Here is a 21,095-nt window from a genome sequence, read left to right as displayed (position 1 = left end):
GGCTTAAAAGTTTGTCTGATCTGTGTTGTGCTTCTGCTAATAATAAAACCTTACTTTGCTTAACTGTTCATGGTGTGCCCAAGTGCTACTCCTCATTGCCTGTTTTTACCTAACAAATCACTGTTTAAATTGTCAAATGAGCAAGCAATGTTCTTCTAAAAACTGTGTGTGTTTCACTAACACAGTAACTGCTACTAATTTTAGGAAGGTAAAATTGCTTCTGTACTAACAAACCTGTAGGTGAGGATCTTCATCACCATGTGTCCTATAGTAGCAGGAAAGCCCCAACTGTGGATCTCATTGTACTCCCCAGTGGTTTACAGGTGTTGTAACTGTATTATCTCTAACAAAGGTGCTGCAGTTCTCTGGTTGGAAGTGTAAGCAAAACTTTGCTTAGGGTGAGCTTCAGCCAAAACAAATCCAGGGTAAAGCACAATTCTCTGCAGCAACAGTGCCAGGGTTTCAAAGAGCTGTGTCCTGGGTGCCCCTGATGGGATGAATCCTTAGTGTGTGTTTAACTGGTGTGACTTCCAGAAGAGTTTTGTTGGTGTGCACAATGCAATAGTAAAATTGCTTCTCACTTTTTGTGAACTTCCCTAGTTCCTCCAGTATAGACACCCATGGCAATTGCCATAAATGGGCTCTTGCATTTTTGGTAAGGCTTGGGTTGGATTGTAAGGGTGTGTGTACTTTACAGTATTGCTAGTTAACAATTGGGGAAAAAGATGTTTATTGTCTCCAGAAAGCATCCCCCTATCCAGCACAAGCAGTTCTCAGTAGTTCCTTGTGTTTGTTCCCGTTTGTTAAAACCAGTACTTTTGTTTGTTTGCTTGAACTATCTGGACATCTGCTTAATTTCTTTGTTTGTGTTTTTTTCCCCCTCACACAGGAACGAAATAATTGTCTGACAGACTCGCGAGCACTGAGTGTCAGTCATTCTGATTTGGCGCATTGAGATTTGGGACAGAAGCTAGCTAATATTCCTGTGTGAATAAAGAAGCACTGAGACCTTCAAAGCTTTGGTTCCTCATCCTTGTGTATAGGAACACCTAGTTGGTAGATGATGTTGGTTTTTTCCCAACGGACTGCTGTTTTTACTTTTTAAATAGGGACAGTTTTAAACACAGCATTAGTGGGTGTTTTCTTCTAAAGGAAAAGTATAGATACATATGGCTCGTTGCACTGCTCCCATTCATGCTACTTACATAAATTTCTTTAATATATCCAACTATTACAGCAGCCAAAAAAAAAAAAAAAGGTAAAAATACAAACACCTTCAAAGTGTACCAAAATGCAACGGTTTTGGAAAATACAGGCAAAATTAAATGTGTGGCAGTAAATACATACAGTGCTGGAATGAGAAATTGATTAATTTATGTGCATTACTGTAGAAATTCCAGGTGAGCACTCTGTAGTGGTGAGGTTTGCCCTTGCACCACTGATTCTTGCAATGGTAGAAGCCTTGGCTGGCAAAACAGCACTTAGACATGACTGACTTAACCACTAGACTGAGCTTTTAAATCTTACAGAAGTTATGGCTCGGAGTAGGTTACATTTAGATTGAAGGAATAGCAACACCTGTGACCATAGCTTTTGATAATGTAAGTCTTAGGGCACAATAATCAATGGATATAGGATGGTTTGTGTACATCAGGAGAAATGGAAAGAAACCTTTACCTTGTGTGGTTGAAGAATACTCAAGTTTTGGACTGCAACTGTCCCAGAGCAGCTGCTGCTGCTCTTAGGGAGACATCAAGCCTCAGGTTGACTTTCTCGCTTGTCCACTGGAATTCACAATCCCATTCTCTGTTTGCTGAAAGTGCCCAACGTTTCCTTATGCTGATCCCAAATCCTGCCTTTCTCCACAATAGCCAGTGACAGCAGAAGCAGGCACCTGCACGCCGGGATGTTCCACTGGGGAGTAGCTGCTCTGCAAGGACCACCCAGTGCTAAGGGCCCTCGTGGAAGCACTCGATGGCCGTAAGTGGCAAGTGACCTGTGTGACCACATATCCATGTTAAATCCACTTAGGTTAATATATATATGCTGTATGTATACAGGACTGCTGCTGGAACTAAGTATGTATGTTTTAAGGATTTTATAGACATTAGGATTTCCTTTTGCTTTTCTGTAAAGCTTGTAATTTTGTTCATCTTTTGTACAAATTCTCACTCGTGTGAAGTTGGATGAGAAAGTAAAAGCAAGCAGTGTGTGTGTACAAATATATTTGTGGTCATAGTTGTGAGTTGGAAAATGTCGAACAAAATTAACTTTGGGAAAAGCTGGAAAATTCATTCAAGGTCAGCACCAGGTGAAGGAGGTAAAATATAGGAACATAGGCAAGTTTTAGTATTTGAACAGGCTGTGAAAAGTCATTAGAATTAGTTCTTAGTTAGGAGTATTTGACTGGGTTTGCACCTGCTTTTAAGTTGGTTACAGTAACTGATGCAAAGAGTTGTCTGTGTAATGCACTTAACAATGTTTACCAGGAGGTACCTGAGCATCTCTGCAAAGGAAGCTGCCCGTGGTGCACCTGCTTTAGAGACAGTTTAGGAATGGTGAGAGACAATGCTGCTAATAATTGTGTAGAAGTTTTAGCACTTAGTGCAATTCATTAATGAACTCGAGCAGGAACAGGTTGTTGCTCGGTTATCTTAAAAATAGATACTCATATAATGTTGACTCTTGAGTTTTAATCTTTTTATTAAGAGCTTTTTATATTAAAAATATAAGTAATATATATATACTTCTTTTCCCCCCCCCTAAAGTAAAACGTGTTCTGTGTCCCCACTGGTGAATTGGGCTCTGTGCACAAAGGCAGACTGGGCTGGCTTTGCTAAAAGGACCATGTCAGGCTGTCAGGCCAGGGATGACCATGTCCAGCCCCTTCTCCGGCCAGGAACAGCTCCCTGCAGATTTCCAGAGCAGTCCCTGTTCCACACCAGGTGCTCCTGCTGCTGGACAGGCTCCATGGGCCCTGCCTCACCTAGAGACACCCCTGAAAGTCTGGCTTCCAAAAAACCCCCACAAAACTATTCAGACACAAAACTGGTTCAGTAACAAGGAATTACTTAAACTGAAGGATGTGATTCCCACATTCATCTTTCAACTTTGAAGGAAAACTATTTTTTGCAGCCTCTCAAAAAAAACCCAACCATGTGTAAATAGCAGTAAATTATGTAACCATGCCAAATGACAGTGTATGGTGAGTTTCAAAGTGCAAGACTGTGGTATGTTGATGGTGACAGTGAGGGAACTTTCTTGCTGTTGGTGGCATTACTAATACTGTGCTTTTAAATGTTTTAATCCTTTATATAGTATTTTAAAGTGTGATGGAAGGTTAAGCTTTTGAGCTAATGTTTATTAAACAATTCTTATATTTAAAAGGTTCTTTTTTTTCTCTGAGAACAAATTTCGAGACTTCTTTAATCCATAACTCCCTGAGAACAGCAGCCAAGTCCTTACTGTTAGGAGCCAGTGAGCTGTTTGCAGTTTGTGAAGAACTCATAAAAAACAAAAACGAAATTGAAGTCAACATTCCCTGTTGGGAATGATCATGGATGAGTTACTGTCAGGATGTGGTTTGTGTACATTTATATTTCTAACAGGCTTCTCAGCTCACTTTCACACAAGATTTTCTTTCTGGGTTTCCTATTGTAGGCTTCTAGTTGTAGCTAAGAGTCTGCATAAAGAATACATCCAGAATATCCAATTGTATAATTCTTGGATGTCTTCAGCACCAAACTAAATCAACAGCTCTGATGGAACAGAAAACTGGAAAAGACCTTTAAAATTGACAGACATGTTGTTAGGAAAACTGCAACCTTGGTAGTGTGGTTGTGTTTTTAATCTGGCCTTTTTGTCCCTGACTAAATTTTAAGGGTGAACTTGAATAAAAACATAATAAGGACTCCAGGTTAGGCCTCAAATTCTCCTGCAAATAGTGGTGAGTCCAGGGTGTACAGCAGGATGTGGGATGAATGGAATTGTTACTGATAGAAAGGTGCTTGTTGCCCTTCTGTCTCTGGTTGAGTGCTATATTGGCAGTATTTGGTCTTGAGTTTAGATCTTACTAAATAGTCTTATAAAATATAACAGCTTCCTTATTTGTTCCTCTTCTGGATGAGTAACTGACCTATTGCTGTGGTGTGTCTGCACTTACACAATGCAAAAAGAGTCAGTTATCTACAGTTTGTACTTTTTCTTACAATAAATGATACCCTCATCCCCCAAACACTCCTGAATTGTAGTAAATTAAAAGGATTTTGAGCTCAAGAAGTATCTGTACTTAAATTGTATCATTTAAATCCAGAGGTTTTGCAAGTGGTGTGGTTCTGTTGTAAATACCTAGTAAAAGGGGTGTACAGTGCTGCATTGACAGTGTGTTTACAGTAGTTGATGAGTTTGAGTCACTTTGGTTTTCGTTACGCAGGTCAGATGTTGTGAGAGAATGGCATTTTTGGTCATGTTAGTCTGTCCTGAGAGAATAAGTTAGCAGATGTGAAGCTGTGAAGTTTAGTTTCATTGTCACTGATTTACAGAAGACATAGCAGGGAGGTGGGTGTTGTAAATATTGAGAATTGAAAACAATCTCAAACATCTTCATAGGATTATTTTTTTCCCCCTAAAACCATTCACAGTTATGCCAGTACACTGAATAGTTGAGGTCAGTAGTTAAAAAAGCCTGAAACAAAGCAAGAAGCCAAGCAGTGGTGGGGATCTGGTAGAGGTCAGAAGGCCCAAGCTGGGGTGCTTTATGCTCACAGTGAAGTTGCAGAACTTCCTGTTACAGCTGCTTGCAAATGAGAAATATTTAGCGAACCACAGTTGGAAGATCATTTAATGCTCCAGCTCTGTCAAACAGGTGGAATCTACTCTTACACTGTGCTGGTACACACAATGGAGAGAGAGACTAAAATGTGGATACAGCATGGAACAAGCAAGGTGAAGTATTTTTAACACCAGATCTGTCCTTGGACTCCCCTGTATTTACACTCTCATCCCAATTCAAGCATGGAAAGTACCAAGTCTTTAGTTTTAAACTGTGTAGTAGAAGCATTTTATTCTAGTGGTGTTGGGTTACAGGATCATTCAGTCAGGTCAGTTCCATGCAATCAGGAATGGTATTTTCTGTTTTCTAGGACTTGGTTTAAAAAACAAACACAAAAGCAAAACCAGAAAACTATTTGTAATGTCAGCGTTTCCTTGAGGGAAAACACACAGCACATCCCCCACCACACAGCCCCTGATACTTGACTTTGTTTGATTTAAAACTAAACAAAATAAAAACCCTTCCAAGACTGGCTTTCAGATGCTGCATTTGATCTCCATGAGTAGTTGCTGCTCCTCACAGCTATGGTTGAAATCGCACTGAGAGTTCAGCTGTCTGTCTTACCCCGTAAAACTACAGAAAATAAATTTCCACAAGTATTAGCTGTAACAGTAGCAAACCAGTGTGATTTGAACAAGAAACATTTAATGAAATTGTGCAGCATGTTTTATCACATCTGTTTTGTTAATAGGTCAGTTGTGTAAATTCTTTACTAAGTACAAATGAATTTGGTTCTCCTTTTCCAAAGCAGCAATCCCAGAATCCTATTTGAGCTTTCTGCTGAAAAAAGCCTCTTCAAATGCATCAGAGATTTGTAGTTTAATTTGAAAATGTTTGAAGTTTCTCAAGTGTCATTTAACATTTCAAAGTGTAGAAAAATATTTAAATGTAGTCTTGCAGGATAAAGACTTAATGCATTCTAGACTGTAAATCTTCTTTGTAAAAAAAAACTTCCATTTTTTTTCTTGTATAGAAACAAATCTCAGTTGTGAAATCCAAAGATGAATAAAGCTGTATAAAGGGAAGGTTCTTAAATTGCATTTATTAAAACTTGAGCATGTTTCAACACTTTTAACACAAGGCTTCAAAAGACAGATGCTGTGTCAGGATCCCATGAGGGTTTGCAGCCCCAAAGGTGCACTTGGGTTGGATGGACATCCTGGGCTGCTGCCTGGGGGTGGGACTGAAGGACAGGGCAGGAACTGGAGTGACTGAGTGTTGGCTGTGAGCCTCAGTGGGGCTCAGCTGGATTTGAGATTCTGGGGTTTGTGTGTGCTGAACAGCCTGGAGACAAACTGTAATGCACTCTGACTCAGCTGGAGAGAGAAATAATCAATAAACCAAGAGGGGCAATGACAGAACACTTGAGCAGGTAAAATGTTACTTGTATTTGTTGGTAAAAGTGTTTTTCACCAGGTAATCTGAACTCGGATTACAGACCATCAGTGACTTCTAACAGTTGGGGTCCCTTCCTGCAAGCAGTCAGGTTGCAAAAAAGTGATCAAAATATTTCAGACTGAGCCTTAAGGTGTTTCACATTGTTCTGAACATGGCTGACAGCAAGGCAAACTCCTGGGATTGGAGCCCAGGATTTGATGAGGCTCCTCTGTAAATGAATATCCAGGTAGGGGTTGATGACCGCCATTAATCAGCTACAGCTCTCTGCCTGCTTTTTTCCCTAATCAGCACAATAGGATGAACATTATCTTGGCTGCACTTCCAGCCCAGATACACAGGCCAGGAACAGAAGAGAACTGCAATGTTACCTGTGCTGCATTAGTTGATCTTCATTGATATTGTTAAGGAGGCATGGAAGGTAAGGGTTTGAAGGAGGTGGCCCTGCCTCTGAGCTGTAGCACTCTATTTTTCCTTAGAGTGCACAAAGGCTTCTAAGCTTCATGGTTGGCTTTATTAAAAAACACTGTGCAGTCATTTCCAAATACAGAGAATTAAGACATTTTAGAAAAATTATTTAGACACAACTTGTGCTATTTGCACAAGGTCACCTGAGACATCTGAAGGGGTTGCCAAAGGCACTGAAAGCAGCTTGTCCTTTCTGCTTGCTTAGTGTCCTTCTTTCAGCTTCAAGCTGTGCCTGTTTCTCCTCTGGAACTTCCCAAGGCAGCCACACAGGGTCTTTTTTCCTGGATTCATACTAAGTTGTCTCTTGAGAAGTTTTTTGCCATAGTTGCAGCTGAGGCAGTGTACAGCCAGGCAGAACTTTTCCTTTCTGCTACCCAGCTGCACGCTTCCACATGAAAAGATGGATGAATGTCCTGAAGGAGTGTGACTGGGGAAAGGCAGAGGGGGCAGCTGCTTCACAAATACAGGCTTGCTTGGCCAAAAGGCAGACCTGAGCAATGCAACTCCACAGAAACACCTGCAGTTCTCGTCTGGGCCACCTGGGGAGGCAGCAGCAGGAGGGGAAACCTGAAAGCTTGATGAGTGTGTGATCCAACTGAGCATCACTCCCTGATGAGAGCAGGCACCCACAGAACAGAGGCCTTTGGAAAGTGTTACTTCACCTGGCTTGCTTCCAAATGGAATAGAGCAGTGGAAAAAATCAGCCATAGGAAGAGTGGATGTCATGGCAGTGGTCTGAGGACAACAGAAAAATATGACAAAAAGCAGAAAGATGGGAAGAAAAACCATGTGAAGCTCTAACTAAACAAGAAAAATCACCTGAGAAGAGCAATAGCATCTGAAGGGATGAAAACAGCTGAAGGTGCCCTTCAGGATCACGGCTGAGCTGAGAGCCCAGCAGAAGGGACAGCAGGCAGGAGAGGCAGCAATCCAGAAGCCCATGAAGAATGCTGATCCAGCAAAACAGAGCAGGGTGGAGCATCAGGAAGAACACAAAGAGAGACCTTTGCCCTGAGGTTACACAGCTTCAGCAGTGGGCAAACAACAAGGGGATGGGGGGTGTGGTTTGCTGTCTTTCAAATGAAAGATTCTAAAGAGTCTTTTGCTAAGAAGGGAAGGGACTGGAAAGCAGGAAAAGAGTGAAAATTAACCATTAAAATTTTTTCTTAAGAGTACTGTGAAGCCAGATACACTCATCTAGTACAAAAGCAGTACAATTTTAATTCTTACTGTAAGGTGTAAAAATACCTTTATGGTATTATTTTCTTTAAGATCTTAGCAGGTGGTTTTAAAATAGGACAGCTGCTGAAGAATGGCTATCCTTAATTAGCAGCATGAGACCCAGAACCAGCAGCAGGCAACATTAACTGGTTGGATTTCGAGTCCCTTTGGGTCTGGAAACAGAGAGGATACACAACTGCAGTAAATGATGTTTCTAGATTAGCATGCTATTACAACAAAATTAGACATCAGGTCTCTTCCATCGTGAGGATTGCTACATCCACTCCACTGTGCAGCCTCCACCTGCCCACAGCTTCACTGTCCTTCAGAACCTTCAGGACATTGATCTCACGAGGAAAAGGTGAATATCCAAGTGTAGAAAGATCTTTCACAATGCAGACAAGGCTAAATGTAGTCATACCATTGTCCATGTACTTCACCATCCACTTCTCTCATCTAGAGGAATTGCATTTTACTGGTAATTCTTCCTGAAGCAAAGTAGTTCTGATACATTTTTGGAGCAGGATGCTTTACTATGCAAAAGAGTTATTTTATTCCTTTTACACCTTCCAACTGTACTGTGTAGTAGCAAAAGGATGGAGGGAGATGAGGAGCAAAAACTACCCTTAAAGTCCTCATGCTTCCAGCGCAGGGTGATGCCACTCCAGATGATTGTCCAGGCAGTGGTACCCGGCTGACCATCAGTCTCATCAGCAGCTGGTTGGACCAGGTTATTCCAAGTGCTGGAGTGACTCTGTTACCCACTACCCTGTAAAGAAAGTATTACACATTTCTGCATGCATGGATTTCATATGAAATGTCTTCACTTCTGTTGTAACAAAATTACACCAGAAGACATTGTTTACCATTTCTCTAACATACATGGAAAACTGTAGGTCTTCAAGGACAGAGGTGACAGGATTTGCTCACAAAACTTAGGTTCTCCCTGTGGCAAGGAAATAGCTGGAGGAGAAGTGCTTCTGTACAGAACAACTGTCATTTTTTCAACTACAGCCACGGGGAATATCTACCTCAGTCTGGACAGGCCCCTCTTGCAACAGGAAAACCACAAAAGAAAAATGGTTGAAATTTTAATATTTGAATTGCATAACTGTTCACCTTGGATTCTATTTGCAGGTATATTTAGAAATGTTGGGTAAACAGAACACTGCACATGTATGACTTTCAACCCAATGTTTAAAATAATTTTTCTTCTTGGAAAAGTTCAATTTCTCCAGTAAAAGAACTACACGATAACCATGGAAAACATAATTGAACTTTGTTCTTTCTTTGTCAGTTATGGAATCTGAAGGACACAGTGAACTTCTCAAACACCCATTTATTTAGCATCCAGCCTATGTAGTAAATCAAGGTTATATTAGGATTCAAACAACAAATATGTACATTTGAATCCTGTTAATATCTTGGTGTCAAAAGTTACTATTTTGGGGTTTTTTTAGCCCACTTACAAAGCCAACTGCTACAGTTTGGTTGCCATATTTTTTAAGCAGACAGAAGGTGCACACAGTTATATCAGGGACAAGAAGAGATGGAAAAATACTCTTGTGTAAGCAGGTACACTAGCCATTAACTCCAGGGAATTTTTCCTGCTAATTTGTGATTAGGGATTACAATGTAAGTGCATATGACAGTTTCTTTCTCTTCACAGCACAAGTTAGTGCTGTGTTAGTTAGTCCAGCAAATCCAGCATTGCTGGGTAAATGCCCCACTGCTCCTCACATGATCTCATAGCTTACACTGGAGGTACAAAGGACAGAGAGGTTCAGTGCTGCTGTGTTTGACATTGTCACACTGTGTGTGGATGACTCACCTACAACTGCACTGAGCAGCTTCCGGCTCACTCACTGCGTCTGTCACCTGCAGCACAAAAACAAGGTTTGCAGTTGACCTGGGGTTATGTTTGTATTGAGCAAGCAGGAGGGCACAGAGGGGAACAAAGACAAGAATATCCAAGTTATTGGATCATATATTTAAGTTAGAAACCACTTAGTCTTTCAGGGCAAGCTAAAAGGGAGTTGTGAATTACAAGCTGAGTTTAGAGTGTTAGAACTATTTAGCAAGCTACAGCTTACATGAATTACATGACTTCTAGATGCTTAATTTGTTAAACAAACAAACAAACAAAACCCCCACATTTGCAAAACTGTTCTAATGCTGTAGATAAAACTACAATCTCCCAAAGGTGCCCTGTTCTCAATGATTTCACTATCTTTGAAGTTTCCCAGTGGCCTGCTTGCACACTGACTTACCCCTTCCCAAGGCCACATTCCAAGTGTGAATGTTTCACCTCTGGCATTCATATGCTCCTTAAATTTGTGAGTGAACTAGGAGCAGTGTCTTGCCTTGTTTTCTCAAAAGAATACTCTTTTTGACCAGTGTCATTCTGGCCTTGTTTTGGTCCAGCTCAAGTCAGTGCATGCACTTTACTGCTTCAGTAATCTCAGCAGTTACACAAAAATGCTGAGCTTCACAGAAATGCAGCAAAATCCCTGGTGTTTCACTGTTTCCTGGAATATAACTATGCCTGTAGTTCCCAGAGCAATCCTGCTGGCAATGGCATTTGAAACCAGTGTTAAAAAAGAACTCTATTATTTTGATTTGATGCTCTGTGCAGTTGCTATACATATATATTTTTGTTAGCTTTAGTGGGCAACTTTTGAGAACATTAGCAGTCTATAAACACTTAAATAATAAACTTTGAGTAGGTAACATTTACTAGAGCATATCAGTTTAGGGAAGCTTCAGTTTCCATCAGTCATTAATACTCAGCTGACAGTGGCAAATACAACACCCTGAAATCTGCATTTACACAGATTGCACCATCACCCTCCAGCCATTCATTAAACAGTCCCTATAGAACAAGAAGCAATTTGATATCATACCTGATTAATGCACATGATGGGAGTCCTGAACCTAGTGCTCAAGTTGTGCAGCTGTGCCCCAAAGCTCTGCAGGTAGCGAGCCTTCACTGCCGACTCGGAAGGGCCGAACTCGCAGCGGAACAGAGCGGCGATGGAGTCGATGACCACGAGCCTCACCATGCCCCGGGCCAGCAGCAGGGACAGCCTCCTCGTGATGCACTGCTGGAAGGTGTCCTGCCACACACACAGAGTGAACTACAGCATCACCACTGCAACACGAGTTCAAGGAGTTTCTGATCGTGAAAGCAGCTCATGGATCTCTAAGTCTCACCAGTAACCCCATCCTGGTGGTTTCACTGAAAACTGAAGAGACCAAACTGCAACTTACAATTACCTGCAGCTCTGACTTTACTGATACTTCAAAATCTCAAGTGGGTAATAATACGATCCTAAACTGTTCCTGTTTTTGTAGAGTAATGGAATGTTAAGGGGTTGAAATGAACCTTAAAATCATCCAGTCCCAAGCCCCTGCCATGGGCAGGAACACCTCCCACTAGACCAGGTTGCTCAGAGCCACATCCAGCCTGGCTTTGAACAGTGCCAGGGATGGGGCAGCCACAGTTTCCCTGAGCAACCTGTTCCAGTATCTCACCACCCTCATAGTAAAGAAATTCTTCCTAACATGTAACCTAAATTTCCACTCTTTCAGTTTGTACCCTTGCCCTACCTCTACAGTCCCTCTCCATCTTCCCTGCAGACACTGGAAGGCTCCTATGAGGTCCCACACAACCTTCTCTTCTCCAGGCTGAACAGCCCCAACTTTCTCAGCCCACCCAGGAAGGAGTGGTTCTCACTGAAACACTCAGGACTCAAGACTACCATTAAATATTCCAAACAAGTTACAGACTGTGCTGCTCTTCCACTAATGATCCATTAACAGTGAAATATTCATCAAATCTTAGAAACATTCTTACTTTGTGCTACGACTTACCAGGTCTGCTGCTTGCTCAACAAAAATACTGTTTCCAAATCTGATCTTCTGTATGATTTCAGCTGGAACATCTGCCCGCAGCTTGTGCTGTTGATCTATGAGCTGCTGCAAACGTTTGCTTGGGAACACATCTTCTGTACAAATGTAGACAGCTCCTGCAGCCAAGGAAACCCCCTCTGGTTACAACAGGGCTCTTACACAGTTTTCTTAACAGCACACAAATTATATCAGACATTCTGCACTCAAAAGCTACACATATCAACCTGGAAATTCATGTTGGCTTTTTTTCTTTTTTTTTTTTTGCAACCATGTTGAATCAATGATGAACAAAAGCCCCACTCCTGTGACTTCTCTGCAGTTGCCTGATCCTTTTCTCAGTGCCAGCTGGGACAACTGGATTTTGTACTGGGTGACACTCACTGTGCACAGCTGTGGAACAAGTGACCACCTGCCCTTGGGGATCAGAAGTGTCACAGTTTATCCAACCCACAAAGAGTGTGACACTGCACAGTCTGCCTGTTTCAGTCAGAAATCCAAAACACAGCACTATGAAAAATATTAACTGTGCCAGCCAAAACCAGTGCTAGTATTTTGACTCGTGTCACTCCGTGTTTTCAAGCTTCTTGGCTTTAAATTTACATATGGAAGGATTCTGATCACCACAATTTCTAAGCCAGTTTTAAGAGGATCATTCATCCAACCTCATTGCAACTAACTCTTCCTGAAGATGGTTATTAGATAAAAAACATTGTACTTCAATCACATTATTGTGAGTGATGTCTGTAGATTTTTACTGTGGTTTCTGGTTAACAAGTAAATGTTACTGCAAAGAAAATTACCCACACATATCAAAGGTGTAGAGAAAACAAAGCACAAATAAAAGCAGTAGTTTCTTTATTTAAAAAGTGTTACTGTTATCGCAGAACTGACCAGAATTAATAGTTTAGACTTAGATGGCTAAACCTAAGGATTAAGCCCACTCACTACAGTGGCTGAGGCTGCTAACACTGCTTGGCAGATGATGTGTTTGACAATAAGAGACATTCTGAACAGTTCCACCCCAACAGCCCATCCCAGAGTTAGCTCTCCTGAGAGCAGAGTGTCCCATTTCCAGATGCAACTTCCAAATCTTCTACACACTCCACTGAAAAAAATATGAAACTATATCCAGCAGTGGAAACGCAAATATCTCAGGACTAGATCAAGCAAAAATTAATGGCTATTAAATAAATAAAAATGTTTTGCTGATGGACATCTGTATAAGACAGGGTATTGAATCCTGAAAATCTTCCATATGAGACAAAGAGGAGTCTAAGCCTAATTTATTTTAGGACTTCATTTGAACTCTCCCCAACATGCTGTAAATTCACCTGTGAACACCACACCTATCAGGTAATGCAATAAAATGTACCCATGCCCACTAATTTTTAAAAAATGGTCATTGACATGTGAGAATTAAAGACCTTCCCCAGTAATTAAGAGATTGGAAAAATATATCATCATTCACACCTCCCATAGGAGGTACTGAAATGTTTCTAGAATTTCTATTTCCTTTCTACCTAATGACAGGTTCAAATTATACTTTGGCTCCTTTTTACTTTCCTTGGCCCTGACAGGCAATGGCATTTATCACTAGTATTTGGTCTCCATTCTTAATTCCCCAATTGCTTTATATATATACAATTGTGTAAAAGGGAACTGAGGGCTTTTGGGAGTTTTCATTTGACACAGAATGACTACAGTAAAGCCTTAGTGATCAGAGCAGTCATGATCTGACCATGAATACTGAACTACAACATACAAGAAATGAAGAATTTGAACCATGAATGTTTTCTGTTCTTATCTCACTTTCTTCCTAGCATGTGAGAGGATGGAATTCTGAATGTTAAACTGTGGGCTTAAATACTGTCTCTGGTAATTGAAATGACTTAAGTCATACACAAGACCTGTAGACATAAATGAGCACATAAAGAAATTTCCATCAGCAAAGGAGAAAAATAAAAAACAATTTAAAAAAATGTTGAAAATGACTCCACAGTTACTCAAATCCATTAACTTTACAATGACATTAGCAGCTTGTAGAGTACTTTCTGAACCTGTATGAAGCTCAGGCAAGAAAAACCCAGTGAACTATTAATTAAATTGCTTAATTGTTCAAGGCTTTTAAAATTGCTAATGATCAAACAGTTAATTAGGTGAACCTTAATTTTCTTGAGTATTTCTCTAGGTTCATTTCACCTAACTGGACTAATTTTCATATCACTTTCCAACTTGACAGAGACAGCTGAGTATCAGACAGGCAGGAGAGTATCTTTACTAAGGGCATTCCTATAAAATACTCAGTTTCATGATTTCTAAAAGCCAGTAAATCAAGAAATGTTTCTAAACACAAATTTGGCATGACATACACCTAGCACAAACCCCCACTGAAACAAAGCAATTACATTGTACAACAGTTACACCACAAAACTGAAAATCCTTATGGTGCAAATTCAAACCCAAATAAACAAACAGAAAATAAAGTAAACCCCCTAAGATACGCAGCTTCCTTAAACCCACGTGGCTTCTGAATTTCATGCCAAAAAAACCTGTGCTAACTTGTGTTGAGACAACACTTCCTAAAGTAAAACATTCTGACCTTCTCAGCCACCATTTTTATTCAAGCTGACTGCCTTTTGCACAATATTGCCTAATTCTGAAAGACAGGGATTTCTGTACCATAAATACTGGGCTTACAGAGAAATCATCTGCTTTCTAAAAACCAAACCTGCCTTAAGCAGGACATTCCTTGTCCTCTCCTTGGTTTACTTAGAAATGGAATGTCTGTTACTTCAGATTTCACTGTCACTGGGGTTCTTTCAGATGCAGATTTGCATTTCTAGATAGATCAATGTTCCATTGATTAAATAATTGTATTTTGATCCAGAGTTATTGCAACATTCAAGACACTTCAAAACAGAAGATCTGAGAAAATTGCTGAAAAAAAAAATTACATCTTTTCCTGGAGAAAAAGAAATGTAATTTTGTCCTAAAGCTCTTCTTTGCTGGTAATTTCAATAATGTATAAGAACAGATAGGTACCTACACAAGGCAGAAGCAGAAGAGTATAAAACAATCAAGAATCTTCTGTATTATAAACATATATGTAATTGTAGTCCAGTTTCACACTTACACCTGATGAACAAGTTAATTGAGGCAAAAATAAAAGGTAATCCTACAGCTGTAATACCTGTAGACAAGAAAAAAGAGCTGGAGAAGCAAAAATGCAATCCTATCTGTTCCACTACTCCAGCAACCTCAATTTAAAATTCTTGATCAATACATACACACTATCCTCATGGTAAAATCATGACAGCAATTTTAATGTTCAAGATACCATAGTTATTCAGGTAATTTTTTTTAGGGAAAGACTTGTAGAAAAAGAAAAAATATTAATTCTTTCGTAAGAACAGATCTGCTTCACAGACTATCTCCTGCCTCAGTTTAGTTTTGTAGGGCTAGAAGAGACTGACAAATAACTAAATTCAGTATTAAAGGCTGTTGCCTAGTTATGAGACAAAAGCACTTAGCAGTCACAAATCTTTATGGTGAGTTGTCATAAGCAAAATAAAAAGAGGAGAGGGGTACAACACAAACAGAAAAGCCCATGGCATTGTGCTAGTTACAGATTCTTGGGAAGCTGCCAACACAAGCCAAGAGTTAGGGTAGGAATCACTTTTGAGAAAGAAGCTGAGACATACTCTTAAGAATTCAGTCAGAGATCACCTAAGAATCTTTCATCACAGATCCAACGAAACCCAAACAGAAATCAGCTATTTTGTCAAATCTATTATACAGGCCAATAAATGTGTTGGGCTGGTTGTTGACAAAAAAATACCACAAAAAAATCAAACAAACAAGAATAAAACCCACTAAAACCCCTCAACCTCAAAAAGGACAAATTTTGATTCCTATGATCATAATCTGTCATGCACCAAACCAGTTTATGACCAAGAATCAGCAGCAAACTTTGTTTTCTAATTCAGAATTCTAATATGGATATTAATTTGCCCCATTATATTCATGTATTACTTATGAATATGGGCATATAAAATAAATTCAGCCAACACACAACTGAACACAACTGACATTCCTAGAACAGCAGAAAGATATCCTGGAGGCAAAGGAGGCCTTTGTTTGCTTTGCTGCCAACCTCCCTGCACTGAGAATTATAAACAAGACTAGCTCTAAATGTAATGAAGTAAATGTTTAAAGAAATGTATTTCAACATCACCACTTATGAGAAGGGAAGTTTTTAAGCACCAAAAAAAAATACAGTGCACCATAATTTTAAATCAGTAACAAATTTTAGCATTGAGATTAATCTTCCACTGGTAGTGCCAGAGTTTTGTGAGAGTTTCTAAGTGCTGCTGTTCTCAAGTTTCCTAAAGGATAATACTCCTCATAATTTATGTAAGCTTTAATTTCTGTACTTCTCATCAGAGGCTCAACACAAGAGTGTCATTTGGGTGTTCTGCTTCTGTACCTCATTCTGGTTTGCTCCTTGATTTCAACATAAACAGGGAAAAGTGCTGGAGCAGGGATAAAAATGTATTTGCATTCAAACTACGTGCAGCAGTTAGCAGCAACACACAAAGGAACAGATCAAAATATAATTGCTTCTGCTCTGATTAATGACATAATGTAATGTAAGCCACGGGCTACTCACAGCCCTTAAAGCAAGATCTTAATTTGTACAGTCCATGGTTTTTCCACATGGGTGGATACAGTTCAAGAAATTAGTAAGTTTCCCCACAATGAGCCACTGAGCTGCCAGATAAAGCCAGGGCTGTGTGGAAGGAACAGCAAGGTCACAGGCAAAACACACCTAAGGCAGACTACCAGAATTCTCAGAAGTGACACAGGTTTCCTCCCTTTCTACCACAGCATAGAATAGAGGAAAAAAAAAAAAAAAAAGGAAGAAAAAAACCAGGCAAAAAAGAAATTAGGAGTTAGAGGAGTTAGATTAATGTGACGTAAGAGTAAAAAAAACATACTTAAAGAACAAACCCATATACTTTGGCAAACCCAGGAAAATCACAGGTACAAAATACTATTACCTTTCTTCAATTACATTTCCATCAATTTTATTCTGTAAATCAACATAATTATTGTTACCAAAACAAATAATATTTGAAATCCCCAGCTAGGGAATATATACCATATACCAAAATGTTTGTGGAAAGTTACCTGCTGAGCTGTTTTGCTGAGGTGGTTACCTGAGGAGTCAATGAACACTCATGACAGCAACACTTTTCTTATACTGTTTGAGTAGATTCAGTTTAACCTAGAGTGGCAGGCAGGCAAACAACAGCCAACAGTAATTTTGAATTAAGTTATGCTGTGCTGCAGGATGTGAACAGCAAGCTTTTCTCTCTCTAAAGACACATTCATTACTCACTCACTGGCTTCCTACCGAAGTTAGACATGGCCTGAACATGTGCACCTGCTTTAATGATGTTCCTAAAAACAGTATATTCCTCCAAACAGGAAATTAATCCATATTCACAGTTCAGCACTTACCAGACTCCAATCCACCATATTTGTAAGGATATTGCACACACAGGCACAGCTGTAAACTAATCTGAGTCTTCCCAGCAGAACTTTCCCCAGCAAGCTCTGTGATTCCCACTAAAGGAATTCCACCTCTTAACAAGTTGTCTAGCACTGAACATCCCAGGCTCAGCTTCTGGTGTTGGGAGGTGAGATGATCTTTATCTTGGTAGAGCTGAAGTGCTGCAGGAGTTGGGGTTGTTTTTAATGATTAAAAAGAAAAAAAATAAAACAAAGTAGTTTCACTTATTATTTTTCTAACACACAATGATACAAAATAGAGGCTGTGTACAAGGTTTATATCTACAAGGGATGCCTTCTTTGTTGATGGAAAATTTCCCTAATTCAGCCTGGTCTTCCCCACCTCCCTCTCTCCACAAGACCTACTGCTGAATGTCTGTTCAAAGATTGATAAATTACACTGAGTTCTTTCCTCCTTTCAAACTTTTTTCCCCTTTCTCTGCCTCTGAGTGTCCCTGTGGAAAGCTACACTCTGAGAAAACTTTGACAGCAAGGTTCAAGCACAGCAATTATGGAAATGGAAAGCTACAGCAGAGTATGAAATAGCACAGCAGGCATCTGGTCAAAGCCTGAGCACACATGCAATCACAAGAAAATAGATTTTAAGTACAGAGCTGTCATTAAGGATTTGTACAGGAGGAGCTATTAGATCCTGCTTGGTTTGGAATGAGCTGTTTATGACAAATCAGTTTATAAAGCTTTTAATATATGATTTAAATTTTTCAACTAGTTTCAGTCCAAAAAGTAAATAGTGAGAGAGAGGAAGAAGGTGTGAAAGAAAAAGGAAATATTTTGTTCCTGTAATTAAGTTTTTCAGACTGGAGAATCATTTTGTCCTGTTTCAAGCAGGCTTGACCCTGAAAAATGACACCCATCCACTTCCATTTACCCCCAGGTGTCAGGGAAGCTGTCCTCAGTACAGATAAATAATTCCCTACAGCATAATAAAACCACTTGCATTTTCATTTTACACCCACATTACTGTGTCACTGAGGAGCCAGAACCATGTTTCATCCCAGTGACAGTTGCTTTGAGTTTTAGATAAAAGACTTTTTCTGCACTTGACTGCATTACCTGTGAGCATGCTGTTCCTCCTCAGTGCACAAGAGACTGTTTTCAGCAGACACTGGATGTCTGCACTGGAGAGCTTCATCAGTCTCTGCAAGTCTGCTCCAGAGAGGTTTAAAATCTCTTTTATTGATTTTATGTCAGCTGAAATTAGAGGAATTGTTATAAATACTTTGGGCTGGATTACAATCCTTCACAGAAAAGCTTTCCCAATTTCTACTTCTCATTTGCTTGAGGTTTATCTATGCTGCATTTTTGTAAGGTGGGAAGGCAACATTCACTTTGAATGTACCAACAAAAGCTGTAAATTTGTTTGGAAAATTATTATTGAGGCATGGGAAAAAACCAACACTTCTGATTACTCCAAATCTTCTTTATTAAATACTTAATTACAATTCTAAAATGTTAGTGTCCATCTGCATGCTTATACCCCCAAACACACAATTATGTCAGGGATGTCACTGTGATGACAGATCTGTTAGTGAGACATTAGCAAATTAATTACCTTTTTTCAGGGCAGCAATTGTTTTAGGGTTCAAGTCAAACTGGTCCCAATCCATCTCCTGACACAGCACAGCAACGAGCAGCACATCCCGTAATTATCTGTGATCAAAGTGGCTTTTATCACAGACAAATGCAAAAAAAAAAAAGGCATAAATCAGTGTCAAAAGTTTCCAGGACTTTTTTCTATTTTTAACAATGTATTTGTCAGTTATCTTAGAGAAGTAACAATTCTTCTTGGATTATTATTATGAGAATTATTGATATTATTATTTTTAATATATTGCTATTATTTTATTAGGGGATGAGCGTGGCCAGAAGGTTGAGCAAGGTGATCCTCACCCTCTGCTCAGCCCTAGTGAGGCCATGTCTGGAGTGTTGAGTTCAGGGCTGAGCTGCCCAGTACAAGAAAGACAAGGAGCCACTGGAAAGTGCCCAGGTGAGACAGCAAAGATGGTGAGAGGTCTGGAGAGTCTCTGCCGTGAGGAGAGACTGTGGGAGCTGGTGTGTTTAGTCCAGAGAGCAGCAGACTCAGAGGGGATCTCATCAATGCATATCAATGTCAAAGGTGGGTGTCACAGGATGGTGCCACACTCTTTTCAGAGGTGCCCAAAGACAGGACAAGGAGCACTGGCCAGAAAATAAAACACAAGTTTTGTGTCAACATGAGGAGACTGAGGGTGGCAGAGCACTGGAACTGCTGCCCAGGGTGGTTGTGGAGCCTCCCTGTCTGGAGATTTTCCAAACCTGGGCTCACTGCTGTGTCACTGCTCCAGGTCACCCTGCCTTGGACTGGATGATCTCCACATCTCCCTTCCAACCCTGACTGTTCTATAATTCAACCCTTTGGCAGAAATCTACTCTCATGGCTGTTTACACAGAACCGATTAGAGTTCAACTAATAATTCTGCAGTTGAGAATTAGTGGGAATTTTAATTGCCTGGAATTCCACATGGTGCTTTTGCTCTGGACTGAAGCTCAGATAAGCTGCACAGTCATTTCTGCCCTGTCAGTTTGCACATGAGGTTTTCATTTTCAAATATCAGAAAAACCTTACACACGAGCAATTTGAGATGACCCAGGATCATTCATGTATTGGACAGTCACATACACATTCATTAGCTGAAAGCAAAATTAACGTTAAGTTGTTAAAATCTATTTGTTTCATGTAGTGACAATAAACAGCTCTTTTAATACTTTGGTCCAAAACACAATAGTTTAGCACTGTGGCTGCCTGGAAGAGCACTGTGAGGTTCTTGGCATTACTCTGACAATCTCTGTGAAGGATTGCAGCAGGCAATTCACATGTATATGTGAATACATCACTTTGTGAACAATTCCTTCTCCAACATGGGGAGAAGTTGTGACGGATGCTGATGACAGATAAAACCTAAGACAGGCAACAGCTCCTCTTAAGCAACACCAATTTAAAACAACGTTCTAGGAGGTTTAGAAGTCGAAACTTACCGAAATCAACCATGATTGCGACGACTCTTGGCTGAGGGGCTCCAAACCATCGCGCACCCTCCGCTCGCAGGGAGCCGCTGCGCTGCTGAGGGACAGGCGAGAGCCAAACACCGGGAGCGGCTGAGGGAGCAGCCGGAGGTGCCCAAGGACGGAGCCGGCAGCGAGGCGCGGACAGACACAGGAGGGACACAGGGAAGGACACACGGACGGACACACGGAGGGACACACCGATGGACACACCGATGGACACACCGATGGACACACCGATGGACACACGGACGGACACACCGATGGACACACCGATGGACACACGGACGGACACACCGATGGACACACCGATGGACACACGGAGGGACACACCGATGGACACACCGATGGACACACGGACGGACACACCGATGGACACACGGACGGACACACCGATGGACACACCGATGGACACACCGATGGACACACGGACGGACACACCGATGGACACACCGATGGACACACGGACGGACACACCGATGGACACACCGATGGACACACGGACGGACACAGCGCGCCGCCACCGTGCCCTCACCCGTCACGAATCCCCCGCCGCCGCCACAGCCAATCAGCGAGCAGCTCGCCCGCCGCAGGCCAATCAAAACTCCCCTGAGCGCCCGCCCCGGCGGGA

General features: G+C 40.8%; 2 protein-coding genes across 7 annotated transcripts in view; one reads left to right on the top strand and one right to left on the bottom strand.

Annotated features, from left to right (window-relative positions):
* Window positions 1–5,856, top strand: part of KLC1 (kinesin light chain 1) — a 48,095-nt gene extending 42,239 nt beyond the window's left edge. For all 6 annotated transcript variants that reach the window (XM_085061256.1, XM_085061254.1, XM_085061255.1 and 3 more), the window contains one exon: window positions 890–5,856. In XM_085061256.1, coding sequence (XP_084917382.1) covers window positions 890–955 — 66 coding nt within the window. In that variant the 3' untranslated portion in view covers window positions 956–5,856. The remainder of the gene's footprint in view (window positions 1–889) is intronic.
* A 582-nt stretch (window positions 5,857–6,438) lies between these two features.
* On the bottom strand, window positions 6,439–20,978 carry XRCC3 (X-ray repair cross complementing 3). The gene is made up of 8 exons (XM_085061264.1): window positions 20,438–20,978; window positions 18,975–19,087; window positions 18,476–18,613; window positions 17,351–17,563; window positions 11,789–11,943; window positions 10,819–11,031; window positions 9,747–9,793; window positions 6,439–8,684 (listed from the first exon to the last, which is right to left on the bottom strand). Exons 2-8 carry the CDS (start codon window positions 19,027–19,029, stop codon window positions 8,462–8,464), a joined length of 1,044 nt encoding a protein of 347 aa, XP_084917390.1. The 5' UTR covers window positions 19,030–19,087; window positions 20,438–20,978; the 3' UTR covers window positions 6,439–8,461.
* Window positions 20,979–21,095: the final 117 nt, after the last annotated feature.

The sequence above is a fragment of the Lichenostomus cassidix genome, chromosome 5 (genome assembly GCF_008360975.1).
Source record: "Lichenostomus cassidix isolate B80296 chromosome 5, HeHo_3.0, whole genome shotgun sequence".
Classification (NCBI taxonomy): domain Eukaryota; kingdom Metazoa; phylum Chordata; class Aves; order Passeriformes; family Meliphagidae; genus Lichenostomus; species Lichenostomus cassidix.
Note: the sequence above shows the minus strand (reverse complement) of the source record. Positions and strands in the feature narration are given on the sequence as shown.